Source organism: Tauraco erythrolophus, chromosome 3, assembly GCF_009769465.1.
Source record: "Tauraco erythrolophus isolate bTauEry1 chromosome 3, bTauEry1.pri, whole genome shotgun sequence".
Classification (NCBI taxonomy): domain Eukaryota; kingdom Metazoa; phylum Chordata; class Aves; order Musophagiformes; family Musophagidae; genus Tauraco; species Tauraco erythrolophus.
The window spans coordinates 80,400,008-80,427,184 of record NC_141467.1 but is presented as its reverse complement, the minus strand read 5'-3'; the positions used below and the strand labels follow the sequence as shown (position 1 = coordinate 80,427,184).

Below are 27,177 nucleotides of genomic sequence, written 5' to 3'. Positions count from 1 at the left end.
TGTTTGACCACCCTCTCAGTAAAGAAATGCTTCCTACTGTCAAGTTTGAACTTGCCCTGACACAGCTTTGAACCATTCACATGTACTCTGTCACTGGATACCAGGGAAAAGAGCTCAGCACCTCCCTTTCTGGTTCCTCTCCTCAGGAAGGTGTAGAGAGCAATGAGGTCACCTCCTTTTCTCCAAACTAGACAAAGCCAAAGTCCTTAGCTGCTCCTTGTAGGACATGCCTTCCAGTCCTTTCACCAGTTTTGTTGTTTGAGAGACAACTAAACAGGTGTTAGAATGCATTATCAACATCTAGGCAACTATGACTCTGAGCACTTTCTGATGACAATCTCTTGAGGGAGGAACTGTGCCCTCTTATGGCTATGCAGATGCTAACATACTATGGGCAGAAAGGAAAAAAACCCAACAAAATAAATAACTAATTCTTTCAGGCTTTCTTTTCTCCAGTTATAGTCATTCTGGAGGCTTCTTACTCACAGATTTAGGTCTATTGGCCTGTAAGAATAATGAGCGTATCAATTTAAATAATGCCTTTCCACTAACACAGTTAAGGACTGAGAACGTTCTCTTGACAGTTGCTTTTGAAGATAAGCATAATTCCCTTTTTTCAACAATTTTTGTATACAATTGCCCTAATTCCCGACAGGCTTAGCCTTGCAGATTGGCACTAGTAATTGATCTACAAATTAATTTCACTTTTAGCTTCATGTTTCATTTTGGTGGTACTTGCTTAGAAGAGAAACTTGTCAACGGCATTCCAGTCAGCAAGTAGGTAAGTTGTTCATGGAGTTAAATCTTCCTGAAAAGACTGAGAAACATTATAAATCTATATTTCTTATATTGAAGCACTGCAATCCTTTACTTAGTACGCAGAAAATACACACAGTTAGTATAAGAGCAAAGCAGAATAATATTTTCCTATTTTTCTCAAGTTTTATTATTTTCATATTTCTGTACTGAGTCGTGAGCTATAGACTAGAAGGTGAAAACTTAGACATCTCACTGTTTTTAATGTTAGTCCATGCATATTTCAATAAGAAACTTTACTAAAGGATGAATTAATGACCTTTTCAGTGAGCAAGCAATCAATTCAGTTGTCATCTCCCCACGTTTGTTCCACCCTGTTTTTCTTGCTTGGAATTAGTTGGTAAGTAGTGAGAGCCATCTTTTATTTCCAGTTACCAGTTCTGCACTCTGGGTGCTTTTATTGCCCTCTGTGAGCTGTGAACAGCATGGGTCACCTTTCTTTTGTATTGTTGTTTTACTCCTATGATGTTTATATAGGTTATTCAGGCTTAGGAGAACGAAGTAAATTAAGGAGAACGGTGGAAGAAAAGGTGACAGAATAAGTATAAGCATAGGGAGGATGAAAAAGAATGTGGGGGAAGAGTAGAGCAGACTCATGGAAGACTCGTATGCACCTAGAAAGCAGCCAAAAAAATGTAGCAGTGCCAGGACTGCAGAGACATGCCAGCAGCCAAACCACTTCCAGGAGACGAGGTCCCAAACCCAACAGCTGCAGCAATAGAGAGGCAGTCTAGCACTAGTGCCAGGAAAGAGAGGACAGCATGTCCAGCAATACCAAGAAGGTGGAGAGACTGAGTGTCCAGTAGCATGATGGAGAAAGCATGGCTCATCATGATCAAGCTTTAATTGACAAAAGGAGGGCAGTTAACACGGAAAGCTGTTGGAAAAGTCAAAGTGATACTGCTCTGCCAGCTATACTTATCACTGAGCAGACAGTTTCAAATATTGTTTAGTCTACAAATTTGTTCATAAACAGTGTGTTGCAAACACTCAGAGTGGTTGGTCATTCACTGGTCACTTTGAATAGATACATTGTGAGCTGCTGGTTGTGAGATTTTATTCAATTATTGCCATTCAGGTAATTGGCTGACACATGTGTCAATGAAGCAATCAGCATTGCCTTAGATCCTTAACCAGAGAAATTAGCCCATCATAAAGGAGGAAGAGAACTTAATAAACCTGCCTGTGTAATGAGTCTTCTACACTTTCTCATTTAGTTTTGCTGGAGTTAAAATTTTAGGTATCTTAGAGAGAAACCTTTGGCTCTTTAAGAGAACTGTGATGCGTATGTCCTCCTGAAACTCTCTCTTCATTCTTTGGGTGAAGTGGAAACCAACCTTAATGAAGTTACTGCTTTTTGCAAAATTGTCGTTGTACTTAGTGATCATTGTACTCAGTGTATATATGTACATCAAGATCTTTCTTCTGATCCTGCTCATTTGATAATAAATACTTCACAGGAAGGAACTAGCTTTAGAGTAATGAAAACTGAGAGTTATCACTCCTGATTGCGTACTATGCATAGTCTCCTTTAAAAGATTTTCCAGCAAGGATTATTCATTGGTGATCAAATCTGCAGAAGCTGTACACTCTTGGTAGTAGCATACTCCTCAAAAATCTAAAATTGTTCAAATCTGAAAAGTCAAATTCTGGACACTGACAACTAATAGGATTCGCAGACAAATTAGCATCAAAACCACAAATTAACCAGACAGTCTTTCCCTGTTCAGAAATGTAGAGAGGCTAAGTTCTGCATAGGTAAAACATAATTAATATACATTGAACCATTCATGTGCATCAGTAAGGAATAAAAAAGTGAAATGGTCAAATAAATGCAAAACAAAATTGAAAATCAGAAGTGCTAATAATGTGCTTCAGAATCACAATTAATACTACTAATTATTGCAGGGGTATGAATAGCATGAGTTCATGTTTTTTTGCTGAACTAGGTATAAATGAACAGAAATGGAGAGGAAAGACAATTATAAAATGCAAGATATCATAGTGAACCCATGCATGAATTGTCTTTAAAAATAACTGAAAATAATTGAGAATATGAAAGCTTCAAACGTCATCAATAGAGCTTATAATAGGCCTCTACCTCTACATGCCAAAGACAGTCAATGAGGAGGCAGAAAAAAAAATGTTAAAGATGTATCACACCTCCAAATAGCACTCTTCAGACTTTGCAGAGAAATTATTAACAGGCAAAACAGAAGTGCCACTGTAAGAAATTTAATAAATGGCATAGAAATATTCTGAAGCTTTTACTATGAAAAATAGACTTCGTATTTATCATGGAGGATAATATTAGGTTTGACATACAAAGAATTTCATTAAAATTTATTTTTATCCCTATGATGCTATGGTAGCCACCTTTACAGTAAGAATATCTTGGGCTGTAAAGGATCCTTCCACTTAATAGAGAGAAGATAGTAACAACAGCTGATGACACTAAGCATGAATATTTTGGATTAGAATATATGGTAGGAAAGAATTAGGGATGAAAGAATCTACCAACAGAAGTCATGGATCTTCTGTCTCAGTATATAGTCAATTCAACAGCAGAGCAAAATATGCTTTAGCCTAACACAGGTAGAGGTCATAAGGATTAGCTAAGGCTATTAAATGAACTTCCGTGGAATGTTAGATGTAGAAGTTTGGGCCAGAACATCTAACAGGCTTTTTTGCCTAAAAAGCCATTATTAGCTGCATTTTCAAAACAATTCAACTTCAGAAAGCAGGTTCTTAAAATGGTATATTAGCAGCCAAATTATGCTGAGGTTAAATTATGTTGAGAAATTTAAACACTCTTATACTGAGATAATGAAGCTTCAAGTAAGGGAAACATTTCTGAAGAGTAAGTACAGAATGAATGTTCTTCAAAACCGTGTGTGTTATGCTAGGTCTAAAAAAATCTCAAAACCTCATTTGTGTGTCCCATGTGAAACTAGATGCAGAAAGTTCAGTTCCATAAACTGTCATCTATTTTGCTCCTCAGAATAGGCTTATTCTGCAAGGTAATAGCCCTGTGAAGGTAATAAGAGACAAATTATAGAATCATAGAATCATAGAATGGTTAGGGCTGGAAGGGACCTTCAAAGGTCATCTAGTCCAACCCCCCTGCAAGGAACAGGGATATCTCCAACTAGATCAGGTTGCCCAGGGCCTCATCCAACCTGGCCTTGAACGTCTCCAGGGATGGAGCATCCACCACCTCTCTGGGCAACCTGTTCCAGTGTTCTACAACTCTCATGGTAAAAAATTTTTTCCTAATATCCAACCTGAATCTACCTCCCTCTATTTTAAAACCATTACCCCTTGTCCTATCACAACTGGCCCTCCTGAACAGCCTCTCCCCATCTTTCTTGTAGGCCCCCTTGAGGTACTGGAAGACCACTATAAGGTCACCCCGGAGCCTCCTCTTCTCCAGGCTGAACAGCCCCAACTCTTTCAGCCTGTCCTCATAGGAAAGGTGCTCCAGCCCTCTTATCATCTTCGTGGCCCTCCTCTGGACCCTCTCCAACTGGTCCATGTCCTTCTTATAATTCTTATAATGCTAGAGTTCTTTAAAGGGACAAGAAAGAGTAAGCTGTTGGATAAAATCATGGTGTGGCCTGCGGCAGATTTGTAGCCAAGGTTTCATTTGGATTCACTTCCATGGGATTTCAGCATGTGTTTGAAATTAAGCACACATTTAAGTGTCTGCCTGAAGAGAATACCTAACAAATAAAGTGATTTTTTTCCAAGAAATCACTAGTTTGTTTGTTTGGGATTTTTTTGCGGTGGATACCAGAAGACAGTATTTTCCCAAAATGTAGCATGGATGAAAATTTTGCGAGAAGGCTAATAGTCTAGTGAAAAAGACTATGCTAAAAGTATTTATTGTGTATAAATGTGGAAGAAGAGTGAGCTACTTATATGGTAATAGAGAGTGAAGTATGTTTTCTGTTAAAAAATCATTATAGTGTATTTCCACACTCACTCTTTTGAGTTGTAATTCTTAGAGCTGATGTTTGCTTCTTTACTGCCCATAGCAAAAATTAAAGGTACATAGTGGATGGGTTCTTAAGTTTAAGGGGGGGCTAAACTTTCCTTAAAGTCATCTTCCTAAAAAGAGTCTGAAACCTCTCCTGGCATGACCATAAAACCAAGTGAGAAATGGCAAGAAGTTGTCCACTTCCAAGTTTTTCCATGTATAACTTCTGTGTGAAGAGCAGTTACTGAGCTTGTCTGGCTTTCTTTGTTTTTAATGGTCACATCTATCATGCCAGTACATTGCTGGCCACCTACATGGATCTAGAATAAAACATCTGGTGTGCCGTTTCAAAACAGCAATCTTACTTTCTGTGTGAAAATAGTTGGAACAATTTTCCCAAGTCACTATTCACTATCAGTAGAAGCCTATGAACAAGCCAATATGTATTCTTCCTTATCTACCACTCAGAAGAAGAGAGCTTCCCATCATTGTCTATGGCTAAACTGGATATTAGTTTACATTGAATTTCCCTTTGGTTTGTGTCAAGAGATAAATGTGAATTGCTAAACTCATACTCACCAACACAATTCTTTCCATTGGCGTCAAGCTCATATCCTTCGTAACACTGACAGACATAAGACCCAGGTGTGTTCACACAAATCTGTTCGCAGGCATGTTTCTCCACAGCACAAAGGTCCTGAGCTACAAAACATAATTGCATGAATATGAAATTCTTTGACCTTTAATGCACGGGTAGACCATAGACGAAAAATAAATTTCAGGAAGCTATGAACAGCTTTTTAGAGATTAACTCATTTTAACACAGATCACACCAATGTTCTGTCAAACAATGAAACTCTTATGCCAGCAGGAACCATCACTCAAAGTTGAGGAGCTCATTACTTCAGCTGAAGGCAATAACTATTGATGGACCAATGGTGCCTAGTAGAGTTGCTTGACTGTATGTTTTTCCAAAAAGTTTGAAGGGCATTCTACAGGTTTTTTTGGGGGAAGAAAAAAAAAAAATTATTTCTGTCTTTTTTTTTTTTCCTTCTTTGCATAACCCTCCCAGACAAATGATGTCGAGGTTGGAAAGCGAAAGACTTGGGAATATTTCATTCCTGAGTTTTATAATTTTTCAGTTCTGTGCAAAATACCATAGCAAGTTACCTGTCCCAAGCAAAAGATCTCATTAGAAAAACTTCTATGACAAATGAGGTCAGTTCAGCACCTGGCCGAATCAAGCACATTGGGCTTTCTTTTCAATAGACTAAAGCTTTCTGAGAACCCCAAGTTTCTCCAGTGAAATCTTTGGAAAGCAGAGTACTTTGTGTTGTTCAGGATCAGGCCCAAAGACTGTTCAACACATAATGATCATTTACAGCTACAAAAAAGGCTTTTGGAACATGTTTGAGGAAACTAGCCAAGCAAATATGAATTTTCTTTTACAGCTGTCTGCTTCCTATCAAGTGGCATGATGAACAGCATAAACAGTCGTTTAACTCTCTTGTTCCAGTATAAACAGCCACAAATAGATAATTTTCCAGCTTGTTTCAGCCATGTTTCCTTTTTTTGTACTATTTTGTGTATTAATGTAAGATCTGAACATTTCTACAGAAGAATAAATGGAAGAGATTAAGCTAAACAAACAAATACAGTGTAATGAGTAAAGAATAGCCATTATCTGACACAACCACTCTTCCTCTAGAAAGGTTAGACCAGAGTATGTGAAAGGAGCATCTTTTGCATGGATGCAAAACCATCTTAATGAAATAAATGTTAGAATATTTCAAGTTAAACAAAAGAACTTTTTTTCCCTAGTTTTGTTCTGGAAGATAGTCAAGTTGATTTTTTTTTTCCTTTTCCCCGCACGGAAAGCAACAAATGACAACAGCGCAGATTTTCTTCCTTCAATGCAGGAGATAATTTTTTAAGAAACAATGTTATAAAAAAAATGTATCAATGAACAAAACTATCTTCTATTCAAAAGAGGAATGCACCCTTTTCCAGCCTGAAGCAAAGTTGTCAATTCATTACTGATTGAAGCCATTTGGTTAAGGGCTTCTAAGAACCGAATACTGATACGGTGTACTCTCACAACATAAATACAAGGGAACAGAAGAATGAAAAAAGAGTATAACTTTAGGTCATACCATTCATCTTTTCTGCATTGTTTAATTTAGAAAGTGTTAAAATGTATATGTGAGGAAACTATTTGTTCATGGGAGAGCTGGCAAATACATCCAAACCCTAGATAAATACATGTGGTTTATGTTGATCATGTATTGCACTAAACATAAACATGAGGAAGATTTATTTTATTTATTTTACTTAGAGGTCAAGTGAGGAACATGTTGTCTCTGTGCACAGCAGCCAATGGAGGTAACTAAAATGTTCACAGACTGTGGGTTTCTTCTATTGCCATGCTTCCTCTTACCTCCAGAAATAAGGTGTCCAGTTTGTCCAGGCATGGTCCCCTTCCCTCATTAAATCTGTTACTTCTCTGGGAAGTTTTTAGACATACTGGTCTGACCTTGTCTAGACTTCTGCCATATCACCTCCCACGATTTGCACCACCCTAGCACATTTACGGCCAGTTTGATGGATCTCAATATTACATTTCCAGTGCTAATAGCTAAAATTAGTTTACAGTTTGGTGATGTAGAAAAACATTCATTAGAAGTAAGCTACAAACACACTGAATGACTCATTTCCCTTTCATATTTACCAAACTACAATCTAGTATCATCTGATTGATGATCAAAACAAGTACACAGCCAAGCAAACCATGTATAACAGATACGTGGAGAAAACTAATATAAAACCGAGTCATAGCTAAGAAAAAAAAAAGTGAAGCAATGCAGCAATGGACTTTGAAAAATGATAGAGAGGGAACATATTGAGGGCTACTCTGCATGGTCTAGGTGAACTACACACAACTCCAAAACTCTCTTGGAAATCAATCTGTAATTTGAAGCAGTGCAGTGCCCAAAAGCTGAACTACTGGCTGATAAAAACTATGGAAATGTAACAAAATAAAATAAAGACATAATAAAGAATTTTTCATACTTGTAAATAAAATTTTTTTAATTGACTCAAAAAAACCCCTCAGTTAAAACTGATGTTAGAGGCGAGGATGGGGAAAACGTGAGAGGAAATTAAAAATAACAGATATTTTGAATTTGAAATAATTTCCAGAAAATTGAAAGCAAAATAATTTGTTCTTAAAAATTCTTTAAGAAAATAAATAGCATGAGGAGGATTTAAAAGAAAGGTTTAAAGGATACGAAAGTTTTAGATGAGAAGCATTTTAAGAGGAACACAATGAAAAGAATAGGTTAGAGAATATTGAAATGTCATCGCATAGTTGGAGCCATCATTTGGGATTCTGACCACCCTCTTTCTGAAGAGCTATAGCAAATATGTGGAAGCAGAGAAAATACGCTATGTGAAAAATTGTTCTTGTCACTATTCTTGTCTTGGCTCAGCTGCTAAACCAAATAATAATTAGGAAATATTCCAGATTGGATTGATTTTTTTTTCCATCTTCTTAAGGAAACTAAAACACAAATAAAGTGTTAAATCTGTTCCATTTAACACAAGACATTCCCCTATAATTCACATACATGCATATGACAAATGTCTACATTTGGTGAAGGATGCTGGTGAGAAGGACTGGAAAACAGAGATTCCTAAAAGTAACTCTTCCTATAGGTCAACAGCATAGGAGGTGAACAGCATAAAAGCAGTTTCCTGCTGTAGCCCAAAGGGTCTGAAGATGCTTCCACAGAGCAACGAGAACGCCCAGATCACTCTGGTGCTGACATTCTTTTGTTCCCATTCTTATTTACTGAGGCTCTGACTGAAAGCATGTGTCTCACTGCACATGTAAGGACTCTAATCCCCCAGCTGCAGTCGCCTCAGATACTGGCATACTCTCGCTGTTTCTGTGGTCATTAAGTATTTGATATAAAATAAAACACGAAGCAAGAGACACTAAGAACCTTCTAATCCCAGGCTACCTGATTGTTTTAAGGCACTCTCCTCAGATGTGGAACATGTGAGTTCAAATACAAGGACAGGATTTGAGCCTGCATCCTTCACCTTAATTCTGCATCATCAATTGTGAGGGGTACATCCTATGCTCTCACCATGACTGTCTCCTCCAGCTTTTTGAAAAGACGTTTTCCAAAATTTTTCTTCTGGCTAAAATCAGTTTGGCAAATTTCACTTGAATGCATGAACTGTTGTGGGATAAGGAACTGCATTTTTAGCAAGTACATTTTCCACAAGTAATTAGAAATAGTATTACATAATTTCTTTGAAATAATGGTGGATACAGAAAGAAATCTGGCATACCCATCTAATGTAGTCTGCTGTTAATTACTAGGAAGCAAGTTAAAATGGACAGAAGAAATACTGCTTACAAGGATCACAATTCAAGTGAAATACAGTCTGTTAACATAAACCATAAAGTCAATTACTTAAAACTGAAAAAAGTCAACTCTCTTAAAGAAGGGAATCAGAGCATAAGCAAGCCTTTTGAAACTATTATTTGAATGGTTGCAAACCCTTACACTTAAAGCCACAGTTAGGAAGAGCTTTCCAGAATGGCAAGTTATTTCACTGTTCTCTAGTATGGGGTTTATTGCGCCTTTCTGTACTATTTTGTACTGGTTGCTATCTAGACAAATAGTTGGATTCACTTCATGTGAGATGATAAAACAGTTCTTTCTTTGACTGTTGATTCATTGTTGAACTTACTACACCAACAAAATTCAAATGCAATTTTATGCAGTTACAGTATACCTCTGCAGAGCTGTGTATACGAATTAGCTTGAAGTGTTTCAGAAATGTTGTAAGTGTAAGAACTTCATTTACACAAAACAAGAAAAAGAATTACAACTTCATCTTTTCAGACTCCTGGTGATTACCATTAATTATATACTGAGCTCAGTCCTTCTTTATGAGCCCAACAAAAAGAGTATGTGATGTTAAGCACCTTTTGGGAGCATAAAAGAGAAAAGTTAAGAAAGACAACATACTGCTGCAAGTCTTCTGGTCAGCATTCAGGATGTATCCTTGTTTACATCTGCATACGTAGGAGCCTGGGGTGTTTATGCAGAAGTGATCACAGTGATGCTCAACTGTACTGCACATATGGGGCACTGAAAGAAAAAAAGTAAAAGGTTATTAACTGCTGGTCTCACTTGTGGTCACAACTCAAAAAAAAAAATATGGAGAAAATTTTACTGAAGTAATTTAGAAATTTTAAATTAAGTGTTGACAGTAAAGACAAAAATGGAAGCGTAAGCCTATAGGACTGTAAAAAAATCCTTAACAAACAGTACTATGTATTTATTCCTAAAAAAAAGTAGGAATTTGGATATTTTCTGTCTGGTTGACTTTGGTGGTGTGTTTTTGGGCATGAAAAGACATGTGGAATGGAGATACAAACAAAAATATACAATATAGTATTTGGAAATGCTAATTACTTGGTGGTCCCAAGAAGACAATGAAACAAACCTACCACATTCAAATTTACAAAAAAAGTGGAATTTAAGTACAAACTATTCTAAAGAACATTCAATTTCTTGAATGAAGAAAATCGCCACACAGTACAATACTAAAGAAGAACGACTAGAAGACAACTTGATGAAGAATCTTGCTTGCTTAGTTACTAATGTTAAGGAACATACAAGCAATGCATGATGACACTGAGGTCATGCATCTCCAAGATTCAGTTAAGTGGGAGCTGAGCTAAGCTACACTCCAGAGTGTAAGTCTTTCTGAGTCTATTTTTAATCTGCTTGTACTTTATGTCTCTAATACCAAGTAGTAAAATGCAACAGACTGAGACAGTAAGAAAGAAAAAGAATAGTGGGCCCATTCTGTCAAATTCATTGCTGAACTGTTTTTCTCCAGATTAGTATTTGGGAATTATGAAAGCTCCTCGGTGTCTTCTTTCCACTGGAACATTGTTTGTATGTAATTTCTGTAATATATAGGTGAATTATTTGCCAGAGAACATTGTGTGGAAAATAATTTATTTTGCTCAACAACAATTAGGGATTGATGTGCTCCTTACTGAGCTAGGTTGACAAAGCTCAAAATTTATGAATAGATATTAACAGTAATCTTCTTCTAGCAGCCACAACAGAAGCCTGATAAATAACTTAACATGCGGTATGTGTGGTACTTGTGGAAAAAAAAATGTGGTTTTGAGACACATACTATGCATCTGGTCTTTGGAATAGTAACCAGAGTTACGCATTTATTACTAATATACAAACCACCACAATTCCCAAATCTCTTAATCAGCTTTTTGGATCTCATAATTTTCTGCCATAATAAAACTTCTCAAGTACTTTTTTTATATAAATACAGACACACTTGGACTTCCTGTCTTTTCATCTTTCTGTCATTCTGAAAATTAAGTTTATGACCTCTGATACTTTCTAAACAGAAGTTTCCTCCTAGCTATATGTCAGTAGCTTTCAACATCAGGTATAGCTTGTTATGACCAAAGAAGCTCTTTCAAATATTACAGATGAAAAATATACTCATTTCAGTAGCTTAAGCATCAGAAAATCCTACCATATACTAATGCCATACAATGTGAATCTATAGAACGTTACTCCAAAACCAGTCAGTCCTCCCATATCAAAAGAACGTAAGGTTGCAAAACAGAGTACCAAAAAATGAAAAAAAAAAAAAAAGAAAAAAGAAGCATTCAATGATAGGCATCCCAATAGAAGTCCCTTCTAAGAATATATTATTACCATTTGTTACCAATCTTCGGATATACTATCACATAATTTTTTTTCTAGAGTGTCTCTGTTGCACCCATTTCAAAGAATCAGTGGTACTCTGGTCATCAGATTTCTGTGGTGAAGGAGGCTGCTGTCTGCATGATTTCTGCAACCTCATTTATTGCAGGAGGTGTTTGGTGGACACAGCCAGGAACTGAAGTAATAGAAAGGGTGATCTCATAGTTAAAGAATTTGAATGTGAGCCTTGTGAATCAGACTGTATCTCTGCCTATGTCACAGGGTCCTTATTTGATTTTGAGCAAGCCAATAATATCAGTATCTTCAGGAAAGCACCAACCTTCACACTGTGTGTTCAGCTGGAGACACCTGAATCTGGATTTGCAAGAATGCAGGGCACTCTTAGCTGCAAGTGAAAGCTGTAGAGCTGTGACCGGTATGTTATACCAGTCTAAAAATGCTAAGTGCCCCAGAAAATCAGACCAGGGATTGCATTCAGTCAAATACTTAAAATCAGTGGGTGATCTTGATAGTCTTATACCCTGTTTCTGTGCTTTCATTTCTTCAACGTAAAATGGGGGTGACACCACTATCTACAGGAGAAAAATAAAGACTTTATTTGCTCCTGACTGCTCCATCCCAACTTTTGTCTTTTTCAATTCAATCTCCACCTCCTTTCTGGATTCTGTCCCCATTTCTGTTTCTCTTCTGAGTTTTCAACTCTTGTCTCACTCCTCATGCCTCTGATCTCCCAGGATACTGTTTGCTTCTCTTCCACCTTGCTGACTGGTAATAAAAAGAGGGCCTGGGATCCCCTGGCTTCAACTGCTGTTTCTGACACCCTCAAATCTCTAGCAGCCAGAGGCAGCAACTGTAGGAAAAGTCTGACTTATCAGGGGATGGAGCACGGTCAGTGTACATGGATTCTATTGAGAAAAAAGCTGCTAGGCACTGGGTAATCACTGCCATTGATGAGTACACAGTGGTTAATTCGGTTTACTTTTTATTTTCCCCATAGAGCTTCATGACTTGGCCAGGTTTTAATCTTGTCTTCACAGGAACCATGAAGGCACATTCCTACAGACATAAGGGCAATCTAGACAGAAAGACAGCTCAGCTGCCAAGGTCTTGTTCGACAGCATGGAGCCCAGCAGACTGCATGCCAAGAAACTTGACCAGAGGGATGCCTTGAATTGCTCTAGCAAAGAAACAAGGTGTTCAGATGTTCGACTTGGCTACAATTATATTGCCTATGGGTCCACACTGGGGAGGACTTCATTAATCACATTTCCTAGGAAGAATGTAGATGCTCTAAGGAGCAGAGGCTGTAAGATGCTTAGATCACTCTCTTGAAATTCAGCAAGCTGAACACTGCTTCACAGCCGAGACTCAATAAAACATTAAGGATCCTATCTACAATTTAGTCCATTAAGTTGAAACCCATAAGAATCTAACAGCTTAAATTCTCTGTTACATATGGGCCTGGGTTTCTAAGAGCATTTGTGGATCTCACCTTCAATTCCTGACACGGCAAATGTAGTGGAGGCATTCCCTGAGAAAAGGAGGCAGCAGCAATCCTTGTCGCCTCCATATTCCTCCATCTGCAGAGGGGATGGTTTTATTGAGGATCACGAGTATTTGGATTGAAAGTGAGCTATAAAACTCTAACACATTTACTGGACACTGCCCAGTCAGAAAAAAATGAGTAAGTGGTATTTGTACTGGACCTGTTTCTAAAACGCAATTAAAAAAATCTAATAAGATGAAGTTTTGAATCATTTGCTGTTCATTCCATTTAAACTTTCATTCCATGTTTAGTTTACACTTTCTTGGTTTTTAAATGTATCTTACTATGCCAGCTAACAATACAGCAGGGAAGAAACAGGAAAAAATCTATTATCTGATGAATGTCTGTGATGGTGTTTTGTGCTGATGCAGTTCAGCTGGAGCCCTGTTGCTCTTTGAAACAATTTTGGAAAAGACCAAGTAAGGAAAATTCTCTGGACTATCCTGACAATAAGCCCCAGTTCTTTTCTGGCAAAAGCATTCCAAGAGATGAGTGAGCATTCAATCTGATCACGCATTCTTTTTCTGGACTCTGCTGAAAATGCCTCAGCTTAATGCCAAATCTGTACGAAGATCTTTCATACTTATCTCAGGAAAAACTAAAAAAGAAAATCATATTAAGTACACAGATTGGAATAAAATTAATTATGCATGCCATGATATTTGGAAAAATTTGGAAAAGGTAATTTCTTATCAGGGAATTACTGTAGATGGAAGCGATTTCTCTGTGGTAAATTAATACCTGCTAAAATATTATATACTTCATTGTACAAATAAATAATATCACTGTAATGGCTTTTTCTGCATTCAAAATGGATGGAATAAAAACAATATCATGTCTCTGTGTCTCACTTCTAGTCACAAGGCATGCAAGATATAATTGTTTGCACAGAATTAATATGTAAGCTTTGGAAGAGAAATCTGTAAACTCCACAGATTTTTTTTTAATAACCAAGTCTGTTTATCAGTTTGAAGTTTCAGTACTAAGGGAGATCACATTTAAAATTAATAGATGAGACAATTTATCTAATATTCAAAAAGTAGAGGGTTGTAAATTTATTGCAATTATGCAACGAAGAGCAAAATCATGATATGTGTGTTTGCCTCACTGCTTATGACCATGAGGAATTAGATCACATTTTATGGCACTTAGCAGTAGAATTAGTTTTTCCACATATGTATGACTACTGTTCTGACTGTTGTCTGGCCAGTCTCCCTTTTTTCCATGTATATATTCTAACAGATATGTTTCCATGTGAAAAAAAAAAGTGTCATGATAATGCATATTTTTTTTCTGTGTTTTACTTTCATCTATGCATTCAAATCTATAGATAAAAATCTTACCACAAAGTTTAGTCTGGAACGCAGAGGTCAGTGTTTCAATCTGACTGAAATTAGCCACCAGAAACACATGCTCCTCATGCGGCTCACTCCCGATGGACTTCAGCGTGTTTATGTCTACTCTTCCCACTCCAATGGCAAAAATCAGGATACCCGAGTTACGAGCTTTAGCAGCAATCTCTGCCACTGGATCCTGAGGTCTCCCATCTGTCACTATCATGATAATTCGGGGCACATTCTGCTTCAGAGGTCGAGCTCCTTCTGACTCTGAAAATGCAATGTTCACTGCGTACTGAATAGCCAGTCCAGTCATGGTGCCAGTTGCCAGGTACATCATCCTCTTCACGGCTCTTTCAATATCCTGCTTCCTCCTGAATGTCTTCAGCGAGAACTCATGCTTGACTGTGCTGCCGTACTGAATCAGACCTACTCGGGTAGCATCAGGACTGATGTCCAGAAACTGCAAGATGGTTAGAATGAACTCCTTCACTTTTTCAAAGTCATACGGACGTACGCTACGAGAACTGTCAATGATGAAGACAAGGTCCAGGCGTTTGTTGTTGCAGGCATTTTCTGGAAGGCAAAATGCAAACAAAAATACTTCACAAGAATTTCAGCAAGCAAATCGGTTCAGGTTGACCTGACGTCTCAAACATTCTGTCTAAACACCCTGACAAGTGCTGCGAAATACAGGAAAAACAGGAGATGCCAGAACTAAGGCTACTTTGGCAATATAAATTTGGTCTCCAGTAAATAAAAAAAGCTGCCTATTACACAATCAGTACATATATTTATTTTTTTTAAATTTTTTTTTTTGGTGAGATCAGTGCCCAGAACACCTAATGACAGTGGAATGGGTGGACACTTGTGCCATACCCCGTTTCGTCATTTTGTTGGGATTTTGACCTCATACTCCAGGCAGAATAGAAACCTCCTCTGAATTACGTAGTTACTGTTTGAGTAGAGTGCACTGTGGTGCTTTTTGTGGTTGTGCCCGAGGATGTAGAAAGCTCAGACTCCAATGAGGCGGGGTGGTATCAGTCCTCCATTACAAACAGGGAAACAACACAAAGAAATTCAGGTCAAAAGCACCTGTTAATTACAGCGACCGATATGCGAAGGGACTGATTTTTCAGGGAACTTGGCATTAAGCAGCACTTCGCATGTACAAAGTACAGCTCTCAATGACGTCAGCTGCAGCTGTGAGTGCTCAGCCTTTCTGCAAATCAAACCCCATGATTTCAAACGCATAATTAACAGTCGGCCATCTGGGAAAAGTCTCATCTATTGGACTAGCTCAGCATCACACAGAAATTCTGTGGTTGCATCAGAGAGAAAATCCTGTTGTCTACAGTGGCACTCAGCTTGGCCAAAAGATCATTCATACACTTCCTGAAATTCTGTTCTGGCCATCGACAGTCTTTTTTTCCAAGAGTCACTGAAGCAGAAATATCTCAGAGCATGTGTGTATCCGACAATTGCACAGGCAGGCAGATCAAGCTATCATGGATAACAGCAGAAGTGAAAGCTGGCTGCCTTCTGGGTATGCTACCAGCTTTCTGGGACTCTGGAAAGTCCCAGAAAGCCATTCTCTGGCTTCTCCTCAGCATCCTTCTTTTCTGAAAGAATATGAGACATATGCATGAGTTGCATGGTGAGAATGGATAGGGACTGACCATTCACAGAAAGCCAGCACATGGCAAACTTAAGGCAAGCAGAAGGAGATGAGCCACGAGCCTTGCCACAGAAAGTAGCATATGGCAAAAGATTAAAAGGACTTGAAAGGGCTTAATGGGATGCTGGCACGGACAAATCAACTGAGGTTTAATATTTACATTAAAGACCCCTACAGATTAGGAAATCCCTGAGCCACAAAAGCATGGCAGTTGGGGAATACCTGCAGGTAGTATTGTCTTGTTCTTAAACTTTCTCCTAAGTGTTCACTTTTGACTGCTGGCAGAGACGGGACACTGGGTTAGACAGACCTATGGCTTCAATCAGTGTGTCTGCTCATGTTCTTAAATTCCTGTGGCCATAAATAAAACTGTGAGGTAGCTAGCTGTTTGTCTGCCTGGCACGAAAGATTAAAGGTGACAAGAATGTTCACCAAACTGTAGTGGTGTCCTCATCTTACTAAGCTGAGATACTCCTAACCAGTAATCTCCCTTATTGCCCAGCCCAATTCAATTCCCAGTGCACTCTCATCCATCTTACACACTGAATGAGGCAAATGCTTGGTGGAAAAGTAGTATCTGACTATATAATTAAATGTCATGTCATTCTGCACAAGTACAAGTGGGCCAATCAAAGACTCAATCAGAAAAACATGTCTGTAGAACATGAGTTCACTTGTGACTGCTGATGAATGCTAACCATGTACTTCTGCCAAGGCAAGGGGTGAGAAAGATGCCTATTTTCACTTGCTAACTCAGAGGCCTCTTTCATAGACTACCAAGAACATTTGTGGGCATAGAATAAAATGCTCTTTGATGACAATAAAAATGACTGCCTGGATTTATTCATGTGCAGACTACAGTATGGCTTTACTCATTAGCATAGGAATATGCTCGAGTTGCTTATTCTTTCAAAATCAGAGGATGTTGAAAGCAAGCCAAACTGAGCAGAAACAAAATTCCAGTTCTAATGGCATACAGATATCTTGACATGTTAATGGTTTTCCATCTTATTATCTTAGTGGCATATCTAATTATTAATTATTTTTGCTAATATAACATGGAATATTCCAGCATGGTTGTAATACAAAGATAATGCTAAGATATGATTTGTGGGAGTAGAGCAGGGGGAAAGAAAGATAACTACAGAAAAAAGGCTAAGAATATGTGCGTATATATGAGGCAGAGGACAGAGGAGGGAGAAGGGCAAAATGACTGCTATTTTATTTCCCTTAAAAAAATTCAAAACTAGAGCCATGGTGTTGAAACCTTTTAATTTGAATATAAGGATTTGAATCCCAGTCTGAAGTGGCTCAGTTATGTATTTTGAAGTCAGGCATGAATCTTCGTGGGAAAATCCTGGACAGCATTAGTGGATAGTACTACCAGAAACACACAATATTGTGCTAACTTAGGTAAGAAAAATCTATCAGTCTGAATGCAATACAGTGTGTTTCAAAACTACTTTTACTAGCAAAATTCTATCTATAGAAATACCAAACATTGCCATATTAAAACGTATTTTAAATCTTTGTCTTCTGACTTTGTGGGGATTTTAAATAACCTTGCAATTATTAAAGTTGATTTAGCTGAGATGGACTCCATGAAAAATAAAACATAACTCTTTTACTAAGCAAAACTGCAGCTGGGTGGTATTTTGAGGAGTGGCAATCAGTAATGACTAACAGATCTGAACGCTCATCCCGTCAGATAAACTTTCAGTAATACCTTTTTAGCAGTTGCCTGCTTTTGCACTTGCCCTGTAAACTATTACCTCTTCCTCTTACCAGCTTTCATTTTAAACAGGAACTTTCTCGCAACTTTGGCAAACATCCTCATACCCAAAAGTAATTCCCTTCCACTCTTCTTATGAAAAATGACACATTCATTGAAAAGAACTACTCATCCGTAAACCTGTTTCTAAGTCAGCAGAGGTTTTGTGTCGCCAACACAAAAGTTAAAAAAACCCTTGGCGTGAGCTGTATTATCCAAAGGCAAGGCACAGACAGGACAGGCAAGGCAAGGGAAGACAAGGTCAATTCAATAGTAAATAAGTTCTCCTCCTCCACTCAATATCCCATTTGTCTGTAAATGACAGTTACAGTGATGCCACCTTTGCAAAATTAACAATGCAAGGAAATTTTGGTTCTCCCTGGAAGAATCCAGCTGCAATTCAATTACTGAGAGATACACAAAATGAAGCTTAAAGGAGTATTTCACACTGATCATCTTAATTTCCTCTAAAGCTGAAAATTCTATTAAATTATTTTCTCTGAGCCCTGCAGGTTTCCTTCTGCTCCTTTCTCAAAGCAAATTATGCTCAGTCCTGAACCCCTACTTTGGCTTTGACAAAGCTCACACTGTTTTGACTTTGTTCACCTACCCAGTGTCTCTGAGAGTGCTTGCACCCTCTCAGCTTATTTCTAACTAATGCTACATCGCCTTAACATAACTAAAGCAGTGCCAGGGAGTTTTCCTGGGCATTGGAATTGACTCTTCTAGGCTGCGAAATCATTAGAACAGTTCCTGGTATTGTTTGGTCTATAACAATTAACATATTTTCAAATGATCCTCAGGCATGATATAGGAAGTACCATGAGCCAGAGTCCCATCCTAATAAGCAATGTGGATGCAACCACTCTGTAAGCCCAGGGTATTTAGTAGTACAGAAGCAGGCCAGTTTACATTGATGGTCTCGGTGCCAGAGAGCAGTCTAAGATACAAGCTAAGCTCAGAGGCCAGCTGGCCTGTGTCCACAGTATTAAACTCCCCTTCCTGCTAAAACAGACTGGCTGTATGCAACTGCCTCCTGGGAATAATCCTTGTCCCCTCGCAGCCTCTGAACCATGTATAGGAATTGCTTGGGGAGTGCTAATCACTGTGGGCCAGAGACAGATCCAGAAATTTAATAGCAACAATACTAGTGGAATCTCAACGCCCAAGAACATCCCCTGGCACTGTTTAATTTCTTCACACAGTTGAGTTTTGGGATATTCAGACTGAACACATTCAAAACACCCAAGTTTAAGAGGGTGATTTTTCAAAAGTTTTTGCAAGCCAGCTCCCTTGAAAAGATTGTTTAAAAAACAGTTATTTCTTTTCTATTGTTGTCCTACATCTTTATGACTCTTTAATACTTATTTTGATCTGGACATTACTTATTTGGTTATGTAGGTCTTTATCCTAATACATGAGAATGGATAAATGTTAAAGGCAACTATTACTGTATGCAAAGCAAAAGGAGGCTAGCTCAACTCGGTAAATACTACAGCAAAGTTAAGGCATTGAATAAGTAATTTATAAAAAGTAAATATTAGTTCCATGAAGATTTTTGTTAGACAGTAAGACAATTTAAGCAAAAAGGATGGATGAGATCACCTAAGAAAAAATGAGATCATAGAAAAATTATTGCCTGAGCAGGTAATGCATAAATGGCAATTTTAAGACTCAATATAGAGTGTTTCTTAGCTCACTCCACAGCAATGTATATACAAAAAATTACATGTCCTGTGACACTGCCAGCAATAACACCAGGGTTTTTTTAAGCTTTGTCTTTGAGTAACAGAAGAAAAGTCTTCACTCAGATTTAAATAAAAGAGGAGAAAACTATTCTCCCAGCTAGCAGATTATAGAAACTCTTCCCAAATTTTTCATCTTTGACATTTTTTTTTTCCTCTCTAGCCCCTCAAACTTACTTGCTTCTCTTTCCTTTACAACTTCTTTCTTTATAAATCTCAGTATAACTCCTACCAAATTTGTCTCAAAATGTATGAACTTGCTGGTGTCAAACGCTTGTTCTTAAAGTCCAGAATTCTGGTTTTGTCTGGCTAAGTATCCAGCCAGAAAGATTGGGTTTGACAAGTTCTCGGATAGTTCCAAAAGATTTCTCAGTTCATCAAGAAGGTTTAATCTTCTTGCCATACAATCATACAAGTAAAGAATACTCTAATTTGCAATCCAAAAGCAAAATGCTCTGATGGGAAGAAAGACATATCTATGTATTACCTACACACACCGTCTAGGAAACTGCAGTGGCTTCTTTTGCAAAGATGAATCATCCAGTACATCGCATTTAATGTAACATTGTTCCTGTTTGGAAAACACATTTTGTGGTTGTTGCCAAGAGCAAATGAAGAATAGCAGTAATTCCAAGCACTTCTTGGCCCTAGTGAGACATTTTGTTCAAGTCAACTTCCACTTCTTCTCTTTTTTCTCATTTTAATTCAAAGAAGGGCGAAGGATGGTATGGTGCATTTCAGATATAATCACACCTAGTTCCTGAAATAAACGTTAGAAACTGCTCAGTACCCTCATACGTGCTGCACTCGGTTCTGCAGGTGACTCCACCTCTTATCAGCTCTCACACAGACCATGGGTCCAAGACCTGCCCCCGTACTCCCTGGCCCCATCCTTGCTCTGAGCCTTCCCCAAACTCACAGGCCTCTGGCCCTAACCCAAAGATTCATTATGAGTTTGGCAGCTCACCCGCTCCTTCTTACAAACTTCTTCATCTGGGAACACTCTCTAAATGCAACACAGCCTCCAGACATTTCTTTATTGCCTCTGACAAAATCTTTTCTGAACTTCCAAAATTTCTGGCAGAACTGCACAGCAGTAGGCTCTTGTCCACAGATTTCCAATTCCTTCTACATGCAAATGCTTCATTATCAGTTACCATGGGAGGGTCCATTACCTTGTTCTCATTTCACTGCACTATTTCTATTCCTTCCTTGTCATTCTTTCCAAAATAACCAAGTAATTATTAATATAAAGTATCTCTAATTCCAGAGACCCCCAAACCAACTCCTGGTATTTCTCCATTTCTTTACTGAGACTGGTGCTATCTCTGGCATGAAGCCAAAGCACAGTGCAGGGATACTCTCAAGTTTCTTAGTTCTTTTTCAATATTTCAGTTGTTCTGAAACGGTTGGGTTTCCTGCTAGGAGTCCAACCTGCTTTCATGGTCAGGTGGACTAAGGAGTGGGTTGCTTTCCCTTCCAGGCAAGGGACAGAGGGATGAGGCATCCTGATATCCCCACGCCAGTACCGGCAGCATCAACATCTACCCACCACTTCCTAACAGAAACAAACGTTACGTGCTCGCAGCTGAGTGCAGCTCACACCCATGAGAGGAGAGGAATTCATTCTCTGAGCCATAATGGAGAAGCCTCATAGAACACACAGTTAATGCTACTTTGAGTCCAGTTCCCACAGACAGCCTGGAGGCATTTACTCTGCCTATGACTCTCTCTTCCTGCACACATCTGTAAAACAACAAATCACAACTGACACAAAAAAAAGGTGGTCACATGGGAAAAGATGATCTTTGTTTCTCCTTGAAGATCTGAAACGCCTATCTTGCCTGAGCTACCCAGGGCATTGTTGGAAGGACAGAGAAATTATTAGAGAAGGAACAGAAAGAAAAAGAAATAGCCGTTAGCAGTAGTGTAGAAGATTTAGTGAAAAAATGTGACCTTAATGAGTTTGTGCTGTTCTCCTTTCAGGACATTAGCTTAATGTTTTAAAAACTCCTATCCATACTTTTTTTCTAAAGTCGCCCATGTCTTTGTTTATGGGGAAAGCTGTTAGCAACCTCAACATTACTCATTGATCAGCTGACCTGAAACCGCATATTTCTATCCATTGGTAACAGCCTAAGTATTAGACTCTTTTCCAGAACAGTTTCAGAAACAGCACCATGGGATAGTGCCGTATGCCATTTCGCCTCGCCCCAAAAACGCATGGGACATCATGCCCACTAGCAAACCATCAGTCCTACCACTTCAGCAGTACTTCAACGAGCGGGTCTCTTCTAGCTTCCAAAGCAATTTAAAGAGCATGTCCCTCTTAATTCAAAATAGTGTCTGATTACCCACTCATGTCTATAAAATGAGCCCTTCCTTAGGTTATGCAAATGTGGTTTCCAGGATTTTCAAGTTAATTTTGCAAAATGTGCTATTTGAATTATTAAGCTAAAGTACTCACAAGGAAACCAAAACCACCACGCTTTTGAAGAGTCAGTGATCTTTCTTTTAGCCTGATCTTCCTTCAAGACAAAATACACAGAGGAGGCTTTGAGCTCTATGAGAATATACACATAAAAATGGAGTTTGTAATTTTACTCAGTGAATTATTGTCAAGGCGAACTCTTTTTCAAACAGAAATGGTATTTCACAGTAATTTGTGGGGGTTGTAACAAACAATTTCAGAAATACAAAGAGCATTTGCAGTTTAGTACATTACTCATTTTTTTCTGTAGCAGCAGATATTCTTTCCTCCTTGTGGAAAACTTACAAATCACATTAAAAAATAAAAAAATAAAATGAAAAGAGAAAAGCGAGAAAAAAGGGAGAAAAAAATTAAAGAATAAGAAAATAAAACAAAGAGAAGAGAGAAGAGAGGAAGGAGGGAAAATAAAAGGCTTTGTTAGAGGAAATACTAACACATTAAAGAAATACAAGAAAATTTCTTGTGCTGCTATAAACAGAATTATATCCCATATAAAACTAATTACTGAATTGCCCTTTAAGTGGCTTAAAAGTGAATGCTATTTTGATACATGACTTGAAAATTAATAATGAACACTTAATACAATAGTTGGCAAGCATAATGTTGTTATGTGGTTAACAACTGCTAACACAGACCAAAATCCAAACTTTCTGATTTCCATGATAATCAGCTGCAGATGACTGCACTCAGAATAGGACACAAATCCCTGGGGTCTGTCATGGTCCCAGCTAACCCTCATGGCTCATCAGCTGGCCCTGCTTAAGGGAATACAGCTACTGCAGGGAGCAACTGTCTGAATGAACAATCGCCATTCAGATCTCACCCTCTCAGACTCCAGGGCGCCTGTTAGGGGCTGGGGAGGCACAGCCTCTGCACAAGCCAGGCCACCAAGCCTCAGAGACTCAGGGAGAGGGTCTCCCACTGCGAACAAAACCCAGAAACCTGAAAGAACGGGGTGGTCCGAGCAAGTGCAACCTTCCTGTTACTGTTTTAGACCTCAGCCAGGTAGATAATGGACAACAGCTATTGTAGCGGAGAGGCCAATAGCGGAGAGATTAAGAAGAAAGGTGAAGTTTCAAGACTTGGTATAAAGTCCATGGGAGAGCACTTGGCTATTGAGACAATCACTACTGGGAAGCAAAGTATGCAATTGCCAATATTACCTCGAGGCACAACGACTGTAAGATGTACCTACGCATTTCAGAAGGAACAAACAGGTCGTTTCACAGACTCTTTCCAAATAGAACACATCTCTATTTATAGGGCAATATTATGGTATGATTACAGAGAGTCTAAATTGATACAAATTTGATTACTTTGTATGCTTATAAAAGTTTGGTTAGGATTTTGCTTATATTTTAACTAAATACATGATAATTTGAAAGATGTATTTTGCAGCCTCTTCCTACCTTTATCTACTGCCTGGAATAGTTTTGATTTCCCCAAATACTATACCAGCATAGTATGCCAAAAACATGGCGTAGTTATCATGGCACAATTCTGACTTCAATTGCAATGCAGACTTCAGTTACAATGAGTCTACTTGACATCTTTGAGGACAAAAAAAACGTGGCAGGGTTGCATTTATGTCAAGAAATAACAGATACACACATATGCTGAGGCTATGAATGAGTTTCTTATGGCAGTTATCATCCATTGGTGGATCAGCAGTCCACATGAGCAGGATTTAGAAATCTCTGGCCAGCTCTTAGTGTATAAAAGTACAATGAATTCAACCAAAACTAAACAGAAATCCTATCTGCGCTCCACAGAAGCATCATGGGCCAGACTTACTTTTGGCACATATTTTCCCCTCTGATTTGCAGCTAAAATTTAAACCAGAATGGTTAACCTGATAATGTTCTTGAGCCCTAAAGTTACATACACACAAGTTTAAGAACTGTGTTGGACCTAAGAACGTTTGGAGTAATTTTAACTGACTGTAGCAAGTGATTCATAAATTTAATGAGCACTCTGTGTACTTCATATTACTTCCCTTCATATTATTAGTGGAATCATATATGTACAACCAAGAGACAAATCACATAAATTTTGTTGCAAAATATAATTGAACACAGACAGGGACATTTGCGTTTAGCAGCAGTTTCTACTGAGCAAGAGCCAAGTACATTTCCTTCTTGGCCTTCTTTCCCCTCTGTGTTTCAATTTTGTGCAGTATCAGTTAATCTCTTGTAGTTTCTTTCTTCTGGTATCATGTAGTATCTAAAGGAATTCCCCTTAAATTAGTTTTTTGCATCACATAAATAGTTATTTCCAAAAACAGGTAGGTGCATGTTTTGTATTCTTAAGGAACAGGAGGAATGTTTTTGCTTAGAATATTATTCTACAGCTTATTCAATTATTCCCATGTATCCACTTCAGAGCTCTTCAAAGAAATATGCCCATGTGACATGAAACACATGGCCAGTTTACAAGAACAGAGTTCATCAAGAAAAAAAGCAACACAAAAACTTGTGGTTTTTCCACAATGTTGAAATTTTGCTTTCCTTTGCTTTATAATAAATGATTAAGATGCAGTAGGGCGTAAGTCCCAAATCCGCTCCACCAAAAAACCCCACAACATCAAACACCAAAAAAAGCTACATCTGGCAAGGACTGGGCACGTTGCTGCTGGACATGGAACCTGCTGAAAGGTGCTGTGGACCTCTGACTATGGCCTTGAAATCACAGTATGGAAATCACTGCTCTGGACAACTGACGCAGCTCTTCATCAGTCTGTTTAGGCGCAGAAGTACATTTCAGTTACATCTGAAGGGAATTAGCTAATGCAACAGACATAATTTTATCTTTAAAACGTGTAGCCAACTATATTTCCATTACTGCTTTTCTTTAGTATCCAAACAGCAATGCTAAGCTGGCAAGCTGTGTTTTCAGTGATCTGTGTGTAATCTAACAAAGCAGCTGCGCTCAGCAGAACAATGATTTTGTCAAAGAGCTAAATAAAAACTCTTCAGAGCTCTGATAAAGCCTTTAAAAGAGAATATTCTAAAACAAGAGATTCACTTCTTTTAAGGAATCAGGGTAAGGCCAAAGATCCAATGCTCAGGATGAAATTACTGATGAGGGGAAAGAGAAGGCAAAATTTAGTTCATATGTGACATAAGGACAGAGGTGACCAGTCTCTGCTACAGGAAAGACAAATGGAGCATCCTATTTATTTCTGTCATTTCACAAGATCTTGCAGGACTATGTAAACCATCCTCTAAAACATAAACGACCTACATCAAAACAATGTTTTTTAGCAATCTAACACAAATTCTGGTATTTTGAGAAATGCATGTATCTTTTCTACCTCTAAAGCAACTACACGTGTTCTACACCTAAAATGCTGCAAGAAAGATTTAAGAAAATGTTAACAAATTTAACTAAATGGTCACAATTGGCAAGTTTTAAATACTTTGAAGTATGATTCAGTGTTTACAAAAAGAAAAACAGCAAAGCAGTTTGGCTTTCAAGGGCCACATAGAAAGAATTCCAAAAACTTTATGACCGATCGATTCTTGCACAAAAGATTTCAGATCTTTAATGGAAATTATTAGGTATAGCAATAATAATTTTAAACAACAATGCAATAATTTTTTAAACAAGTGATGCAAAGATCTGCCAAATTAGCAGAAAGACTGGGGATAAGAAAAACATAGCAAAGACACAGCTTGTTCCTTCTGAAACCTTCATTAAAACATACAGGTTATTAGCTCCAACAAGAAAACTAGAAAATCTATGAAGCATTAGCACATGGCTGCCAAAAAATTAAAGCCTCCTAAAGCTGGATACCAAAGTACTTTTATCTGTATGTGGACAATCCCACAGGATTTTTCATCCATTCCATTTTGCTTATTTATGTTGTCAGTTTCCTGGAGCAAGGACTTTTACTTCTGTACATGGATGCTACTAGTATTTCACCAGTAAACGGTTACCACAGCAGTGTGCTTTTGTTGTAAAAATTAGCAAAATGAAGGAATAAAATTATTTTAATGCTACTAATATTTGCATAGCATAATCCTTAATTTTAGTCCTAAATACATATAAGCCTACACCCAAAAAACCACCAACCCAACCTGAACTTGTATTACTTTTCCAGGCATCTGTGGTTTCTCCGCAGCTATATTGCTTACTTTTGCCTGCCAACCAAGTCTTTCCACAACAGCAACAATTGTCACCGCCACCGCTACTTATAATATACATATTATATAGAACGGGACAGCTCCTAATCCCCGTTAAATCGCTGCAATTCTGGAGTGATTTCATTAAATCAGTGGACTTCATGTCACTGAGATCATGGTTTGGCCCCGTTCTTTCTTGTGTCAGTTAAGGAACACTACAGCTTTCCAGCAGAGTGGCATGCATTTTACACGTTCTGTTCTTTGCAGAGAGGCACGTTTTAACCATGCCACAGTTTATATGCGTTGCTGAACTTGAAGCAGGTGACCTAATTTATTGTAACAGAACACAAGACCCAAGAGTCTGACTCCAAACTGCCATGTACTTTTATGGGCTGGACCAGAGAATGTCCCAAGTCTCTTGCATCACTTAATGTCTTGAAAAGGTTCTTTCAGCCAGAGCTGCCAGGATTGCCTGCATCCTGCACATGCCAAACTGAATAGGGATCCAGAATTTTCCAAACGCAGGGACCACAAATCGCTTGGCTTTTGAAAGAAGAAAGAAAAAATTTAATCTATACATTTTAATTTATATTGAGTGCTAATTCTTTTGATATATTTCCACTAACTAAATAAGAAAAAGAGGCTATAAAAGCAATTTAAAAAATCATAAGGAAAAAAGGTAAGCTGAGAAACTTGACATCTTTTAGTTTCTGCACATTACACCTTGCTACCGTGTTCATTTTCTAGAAAGACAGGTAGTTTATTTCTTAAAGTACTATGCTCACTTAGGGTATTTGCTGGGGACCCTAAAATATTCAGGAGGGGCTGTTATTTAATCACATTTTAGAATTTAGGATTTTAGAAAGTTTGAGAGTCTTGTTGAGTTAGGTGTGAACGTG

General features: G+C 38.1%; 1 protein-coding gene across 1 annotated transcript in view; it reads right to left on the bottom strand.

Moving 5' to 3' along the window:
• The window catches only part of MATN2 (matrilin 2), a 75,908-nt gene that overhangs the window by 37,660 nt on the left and 11,071 nt on the right, over positions 1 to 27,177 (bottom strand). The window contains exons 3-5 of the mRNA XM_086608761.1: positions 14,476 to 15,045; positions 9,841 to 9,963; positions 5,375 to 5,497 (exon numbers count right to left, since the gene is read on the bottom strand). Of these exons, the coding sequence (XP_086464887.1) occupies positions 5,375 to 5,497; positions 9,841 to 9,963; positions 14,476 to 15,045 (816 nt within the window). The remainder of the gene's footprint in view (positions 1 to 5,374; positions 5,498 to 9,840; positions 9,964 to 14,475; positions 15,046 to 27,177) is intronic.